The following is a 7,249-nucleotide window of genomic DNA, read 5'->3' as shown; positions in this document are numbered from 1 at the left end:
CGGACCCCAAATGCGAAACGTAGTTAGAGAGAATATGGTCTTATTGAGTAAAAACACGAGCTTTAAGACTAAAATGAGCTATATTGAGATGACAATGTACTTAAAATTGGTTAATAAAGACACATGGCCAGTTTTATTGAAAATTTTGTCAGAATGCGATAACATGAACAAAATTGATGTGTAGGCAAAAAGATGAAAGACCACATTAATTGATTTGAAAATTTGAAGAATAAAACGAGGAGTTTTAAAAAGTTCATAGACCACTAGTGATACAAACCAGTTGTGCATCTTCTTTCAGTTTTAAATTCCTTTTGATTTTTCAGTAAAGTTATTCCCACTTCAGGCCACCCTGCTGTAATTTTTTCTTCTTCCAAACATTATTTCATAACATCAAATTAACGTGCCTTTTCCAAGTCCAGATACAAAGGTTTTTGAATTAATCGAAACAAAAATTTGAGTGGTTTGCTACTCTGTCTCATTTGCTTCAAGGCAATTTTGGTTACAATTCTTTTTCAAGTGATGAAACCGTTGTGGTCTACAGCCGTTACCAATTGTAGTCAAATATCCAATTTTCACCAATTTGAGTCACTTCTCATTCATTCCACTGCTTACAAGTTACAACCTTCGGTTTTGATTTAGTAAAAGAGTAGCCTTGTTTTGAAGGTTAACCAGGCTCACACTGGGATTATGAAAAGTATTTAAATCACAGCAGGAACTACTTGCTCCTTTTTAATGATTTGAAACTGAACAAGTTTCTCTTTAAAGAAGAACAAATTATAAGAACTAGCCACATAATGTTCTGCTAATTCGAAACAGTGGAACTCCCAATTTCTCACCCTATTATACCTGTAAACAAAAGATATTAACCAAAAATATGTACTCGCAATTACTACCTACTAACCCACCAAACGATTGCCAGGTGGTCTTAGAGCAGGGTTGATCCAACTAATCGGATTGACAGAGATCCAGGGCTAAGTGAAGAAAGGTAAATCACTCAACTTGAAGAAATCCTTTCTCCTCTAAGTAGGACACTACTTGGCCTGCCAAGGCAGCAGGCTTGGGGCAAACTCCGTCTTTCTGTTCTATTTCTATCTGACAAAATAAGGGTAAACTTTTCAGTTCGATTGGCATAAGTAACGTCTCAGAATTAAACAATGTCAAGTAGCAGATCCATGCTGATATGACCATTAGTTTTTATACTCCACCAAATACATACCTCACAGTTCAATGGTCGTTCATATGGATCATCTATTCCAGTAAAACCTGCCATCAGAAAAAATAATTACTTGAAAATTGGCTGAAAGAAACCGAAGACATAAGACGAAGGTGTTAATCAGAAAGATTTGTCTGCATGTACGTGCACTAATGCTGATTTAACTAATGAAGATTGATGACTGTAATACAGTTCTGGCATCAAACAGGTTAGGGAGTAAAAGGAAATGATATTGCATGCTCTGTGTCGGACATTTGGAGGGCCAAAGAAAAACAAAGCACAGTAAAATAAGAATCAGAAGCCAGAACTCACTCTAACCTTCCCGGACCACCCATTTGAGTATTATAATGTTACCTTTGCACTCACAAATGCGAAGTACAGGAAGCTAATAAATGAGTTGCCCTCCTTGTAAGGAACCAAATAAAATGGTATTTCTTCTATATGAATTTTGAACTTAGTGATTTCCATGCGATAACATATACAGTCGTCTTTTGATACAAACCATATTAATATTGGGCTTCTATATTTGTTTTTATTTATATTTATATCCTTTAAAAAATGGGACATAGAACAGTCCATGGACAATTCAAAAGCACACCTTTAATCTTTCCAGCACGTGCAAGCTTGTAAAGGCCTTTTGCATCTCTTGACTCACATAATTCTAGGGGCATGTTCATGAAAACCTGTTGACATGGATAAAATAAAATAAATCTTCATGGTTTAAAATGGGTGGACCTGTTATACCAGATTATAAGAATAAGAGCCATATGAAGGAGTCTTGCCTCAATAAAACTTGCATCTGGTAACATTGCACGGCAAGCATCACGATCTTTCCTATAAGGAGATATCAGACTAGCAATACAGATCAATCCAGCATCCGAGAACAGTTTTGCTACCTCCCCTACATTAAAAACTTAATAGCTTACTTGCGTCGTTATTAAAAGAGATAAAATAGATGCCATATTCAAATCTGACACACTATATTTAACTTTAATAACTGAAAATCCAGAATACAGTCATTGTAGCATCGAATAATCTTTAAGAAATAATTAAAAGATTTAAAATTCCAATCCTAGCTATGCTTGTTCAAATTTGGGGGTTCATCAACAACTATTTAGCACTAAATGTAAATGACAGCAATTCTTTTATTGGGAACGAAACAATATAAATGATAACAATTAAACAGGAAGATCACACGTCCATCATTTGGGTGAGCTATAAACCTGCCTTTAATGAGGCACACACTTAGTGCCCTCATGCATACTACACACACCCAATTGTGCATGCACAACACGGGCACTGAAATCCTGATTCAAAAAGTTAAGCACGCCAGAATAGATTTGGCCATACCAAAACTACATTAAATTAAATTAAATAAACATGCTCAGTGTGGGCTATATCCAATATCAGCTTACAAGTCTTATGTGTTATCCAAGATTAATTTAATTTACGTTCCCTTATCAGAATTCTTTGTTGTCAAGAAAAACATACCAACTCTGCGTATATTTTCAGCCCTGTCTTCTGCTTTGAAACCAAGATCCTTGTTCAGACCATGCCGAAGGTTGTCTCCATCAAGGATGTATGACAGCTTTCCCTTGGAGTGCAGTTCTCTACTTAGTGAGCATGCCAGTGTACTTTTCCCTGATTCCAGAAAAGAGTTGAAGAAGGCATTTAGTAAATGCATAGACTTTAGTGAAAATGAAAGAAATTAAAGTTCTTGTGATTTTCCTCTTATGTGTGAAGTGTTAGTTGACTTAGATTTAGTCCAGAAGCCTTGGTGTGATGTGAAAGGCTGGTGTGTTCTGAGGCTTCTTCCAATCTCTCTCTAGGAAGTGTCCAAGACATAATTGGCGTGATCGTAAAGTTTGAAATGAGTTCGGATCTCTCCTCTCTTCCTTTCCCTTACTCTGCCATACATTCATCACTCCCTCTTCTCTCATCTCTCTCCCCTCTCTTTGATTTTCTTCTTTTGGGCAGAAAATGATAAACAAAAACATTACCAAACTGGGCATTAGAATTTTAATAATTAAAAACATTTCTGAATATAATGAAAGTTAGAAATGCAGATATTAACCAATGGCTGGACCAGTGACCTACTTGGGGGTTCACATCCAATTGAAGCATGCAACTCTTTTTGGCCCATATACTCACTACAGATCAAAAAGCCATCAGAACTTCTCCCTGCCTTGACAACATTCCATTAGTCCTCCTTTTGCAGCTCCTTAAGCTACAAAACTGCGCTTCTTTTTGTGGATTTGGACGTTCAGTCATTTGCCTCCATTATACATTGCCGAACCATCTCTAACAACTTTCTCTCATTACCTCCACCTTCTCGAGAAGGCATATTAAATTTCTTATTCAGTCTGATGATCTTCACTGGCTGGTCATTCCTTCAGCAACATGATTATAGATATGCTCATTCTATATACTTGCAGTTCGATGTTCAATTACCATATTGGTCTACTAGCTACATAGTTCCAATTTGTCCAGATTTCGAACTACACCTAAATCACCACTTTCCACTTCATATGCACTACAATAAGCAATGCCCACTACACGCACTGCTTATGGATTGACCAATCCAAAATAACCAACAGTATGTTTTCTCTGGTACCTTATACACTCCACACCTTACTTTCAACAAAAAGAATACTCTAACTATCAGAACCTTATTTATTAAAGAGCACGAACACATGCTCCCAAACGATGAAGAACATTAGCAGAATATTGTTTTTCTGACCATTCACGCTACTCTAAAAGGGATACTTTGACTTTCAGAGCCACAGAGTTGCCTCGTTAAGGAATAATGCCTCACATTTAAATTCTAAAGGTCCTTCTAGAGACATGATAAAACTGGGAAGATTTATCAATCCATTCACGCTATTGCAATACGATGTAAGCAATTTCATCTTATCACCGTAGTCTAGTACCAGTGACTAACCAATGGAAATGATAAATATCCAATGACAAATAGATTTAGGACATCAAGAGGTGTTAATCCTTTCCACCATAGGAGCTAAGGAGGGAGGTTTAAATATGATCTAAACACATGTTAAGTCCACACACTAGCAATTAACCACGCTGAGAATTTTTCGATCATACCAAATAATGGTACAGATATCATATTAGCAAATTGCCATGACAGGCCAAAAACAAAATCCAGTCCCTTAACAGTGTTGTTGTACAAATGTCTGATGAAAATCATTAATGACAACAAAAAACCACAAAATAAAAAGATCATGTAGAAAGAAATGTAAGCTAATGAAAAGAAAGATTTATTCTCATGTGTAGCTGTATTTGGTTCCATAAAAGAAAAAAAAAAGATATGCAAGTCAGTTAAAAAAGAACCTGATCCACTGAGACCCGTAATCCATACAACACATCCCTTTTGGTTGAGTAGTTTCTGCCTTTCAACCTTCCCAACAGGACATTCTTGCCAAAATATATTTGTTGAATTGTTCAGAGTAGACATGAGATAATATTTTTCTGTTTCATTAAAACAATAAAATCATTGAAGGGAAACCAGAAATGTACTCAACACATTCAATATTTACAATGAGCAAAAAACAAAATCTTACTAACAAACACTTGTTTAAGTTACAATTTAACGTTTAAAAAAAATAAAGGTTCTTCTAGATTTTGGATGAAGTAATGGTGATAAGTTCAGCTAATTGCAAAACAAAGTTGATGCAAGGAACACCAATTGTGTCATAGTTGATTGTTGGGTTCTTGCTTGCTTCATGGTAAATTTTATTTTAAACCAAAGTTACTAATAGCCTTGTAAGAATACAAAGTTGTTGACGAGTAGTCCACTACATTCGACAGAAAAGACATAATTTCCTATTAAAAAAACCCAACCAACATAAATACAAAACCATGATGAAGCCTATTCAAATGCGGTCCTCCAAGCTGCAACAACAAAGAAAGAGATATATCCTGAAACTCAGGCAAAAACGGAAGCCAAATGAAGTCCGAAATCTTACACTAGGACAAAGACTTTCCGCCTCGTCTCCTATATAAATTCATAAAAGCGTTTTGATTGCTCTATAGTGATGATGATCAACCTTTATTACTACTTTTTGCTTGTTAGACTTGGGAGTTACCGCTAACAGTGATAGATATCACAATGTAATCCAAACTCCTCACTCCAGGCCCCCAATATGCAAATTTTCTAAAATTTAATTTGAACAAGAAAATGACCAAACAATCAAATATTTCAAGAGCAACTGATTGTCTGTGAAAAAACCAATGTACCATTAACCAAAATCCATATTGAACAACAAAAACAACAACAACAACAACAACAAAAGATCACGATCATAAGACCTTAACAGACAGAACCTACATTACAACCATATTACAACTATAAATTCAGCAAGACCCATCTAGTAAACCAAGAAGCAGATAAAGATATATTGAAAGAGATGCACAATACCTGACAAGTGTTTGCTTATTTGCCCGAGAGAAGAACAAGATGGCCGAGGCTTGGGAGGGCCAAACCAAAAGCTAAAAGTGTTATACTAGAGAAGAGAGAGGAGGGCAAAGCCAAAAATAGAAGAAGCGAGGAGAAGAAGAAGGGCATGGAAATGGAAATGGCCACCCATGTCCCTGTTTTCAAGGCATCTTGTTTGGTTTTTGCCTTTTTGGTTATTTTTGGGGCTCGGAATGAATCTGGACGCATCCTCCTCTTCCATTGCTAAATTTGCTACGACGTAGAAATCACTCACTCCCTCACTAATTTCCTGTTACCACGTGCCATGCGACCGTTTGGCATTTGTAGTAGTCAGTCCATGCTCCCACGAATAGTCGTCGGATGAAAGTGCCTTGCCTTCGCTGACGTGGTATTATCGTGGCGTTGGATCACTGGACAATTGGGTGAGTCAGTCGTCCACTTAGGCGATGTTGTTTTGTCAAGATGGTGATGTAGATTTTTCTAAGAAATTTCCGTCTCATTACGCTTTTTTAAAATTATTTTTGCAATGAGAAGAGCTAATTTGCAATTTTTAACATTCGAGAATGTCTCTCTTAAAAAAAAAAAAAGAAAAAAAAAAGAGATTCGAGATTGCATCTTAAAAAAGAAGAATAATAAATATAAATATAGTAATAATATTGGGTCGGAACATTGTATTAACTAAGGATTAGTTTGACATTGCTGTGTTGTAAAAATAATCGCTGTCAGATTTACTTTGAGATAAATCAGCTGTGAAATAAAACAGTTTGGCGTTTGGTAAACTTTTTGTTAGAAGTGCGGTTGGTAAAAAAAATAAAAAAAAATTAGAAGAGGTTATTTTTGGAATTTTGGAAGTTTTACTAAACCCAGCGCCTCTTCAAAACTAATTCCTACATAATCAAAATTGCTTTCTCTCACAGCAATTATTCAAAATAAGTGATTTTATTATCTTTTACCAAACAAGTTGAGTTTTCAAAAATTTTAAAATAATCACTTGTAGCCCCAAATAAGCAATATCAAACGGGCACTAAATTATTTATATAAGTCTAATAATAAACTGGCATATTATTCTTGAAAAAGAACGATTTAAACTAAGGGGTTTGGGTCATCTAATAATAACATTTTCATTAATTAGATGACTATTAAGGATGCCTTCACTTGCCTTCATTATAGCCTCTTATTATAGCCTCACACAAAACAAACATCCATAATCAGGTTGAGGTCATTGAAACATTAGGCATATTGAATTATATTTGTATTGGCCTTTGCCTAACTTATACAATCATTTTGTTAAATATCAAAATTAAAATTATAAATATAATTTGTTCAACATTTACACCTTAATAGCACATATTTTTCCTTTCTTTCTTGTAAGGGAGAAGGCAGATATTATAATGTACACTATGGGAGCATATATTTTCGTCTGCAATCAGGGCACGCCACATGGAAAAGAAGATTATCTCTTAAATTAATTAATTAAACCAGTTTATCTGGCTAATTAATTAATTGGGATAAATATCTTAATTAATATGATATTATCTTTATTTAAAGAAATAATATCATTAATTAAGATATTATCCTAATAA

At 35.0% G+C, this 7,249-nt stretch overlaps 1 protein-coding gene across 1 annotated transcript; it reads right to left on the bottom strand.

Moving 5' to 3' along the window:
• On the bottom strand, positions 570–5,929 carry LOC18769836 (adenylyl-sulfate kinase 3). The gene is made up of 7 exons (XM_007204680.2): positions 5,649–5,929; positions 4,562–4,699; positions 2,705–2,854; positions 1,996–2,114; positions 1,812–1,896; positions 1,217–1,263; positions 570–1,092 (listed from the first exon to the last, which is right to left on the bottom strand). The coding sequence occupies exons 2-7, from the start codon at positions 4,683–4,685 to the stop codon at positions 991–993; spliced, it is 627 nt and encodes a 208-aa protein (XP_007204742.1). The 5' UTR covers positions 4,686–4,699; positions 5,649–5,929; the 3' UTR covers positions 570–990.

Source organism: Prunus persica, chromosome G7 (assembly GCF_000346465.2).
Source record: "Prunus persica cultivar Lovell chromosome G7, Prunus_persica_NCBIv2, whole genome shotgun sequence".
NCBI classification, from domain to species: Eukaryota; Viridiplantae; Streptophyta; class Magnoliopsida; order Rosales; family Rosaceae; genus Prunus; species Prunus persica.
This window is presented reverse-complemented; position numbering and strand designations above follow the sequence as displayed.

Excerpts from the sequence above, each read along its gene's own strand:
- LOC18769836 (XM_007204680.2), bottom strand. The coding sequence starts at position 4,685 with ATGTCTACTCTGAACAATTCAACAAATATATTTTGGCAAGAATGTCCT. Across the intron at positions 2,855-4,561 it reads TACGGGTCTCAGTGGATCAG|GGAAAAGTACACTGGCATGC; the intron begins GTTCTTTTTTAA and ends TTCTGGAATCAG. Across the intron at positions 1,264-1,811 it reads ACGTGCTGGAAAGATTAAAG|GTTTTACTGGAATAGATGAT; the intron begins GTGTGCTTTTGA and ends TTCTGATGGCAG.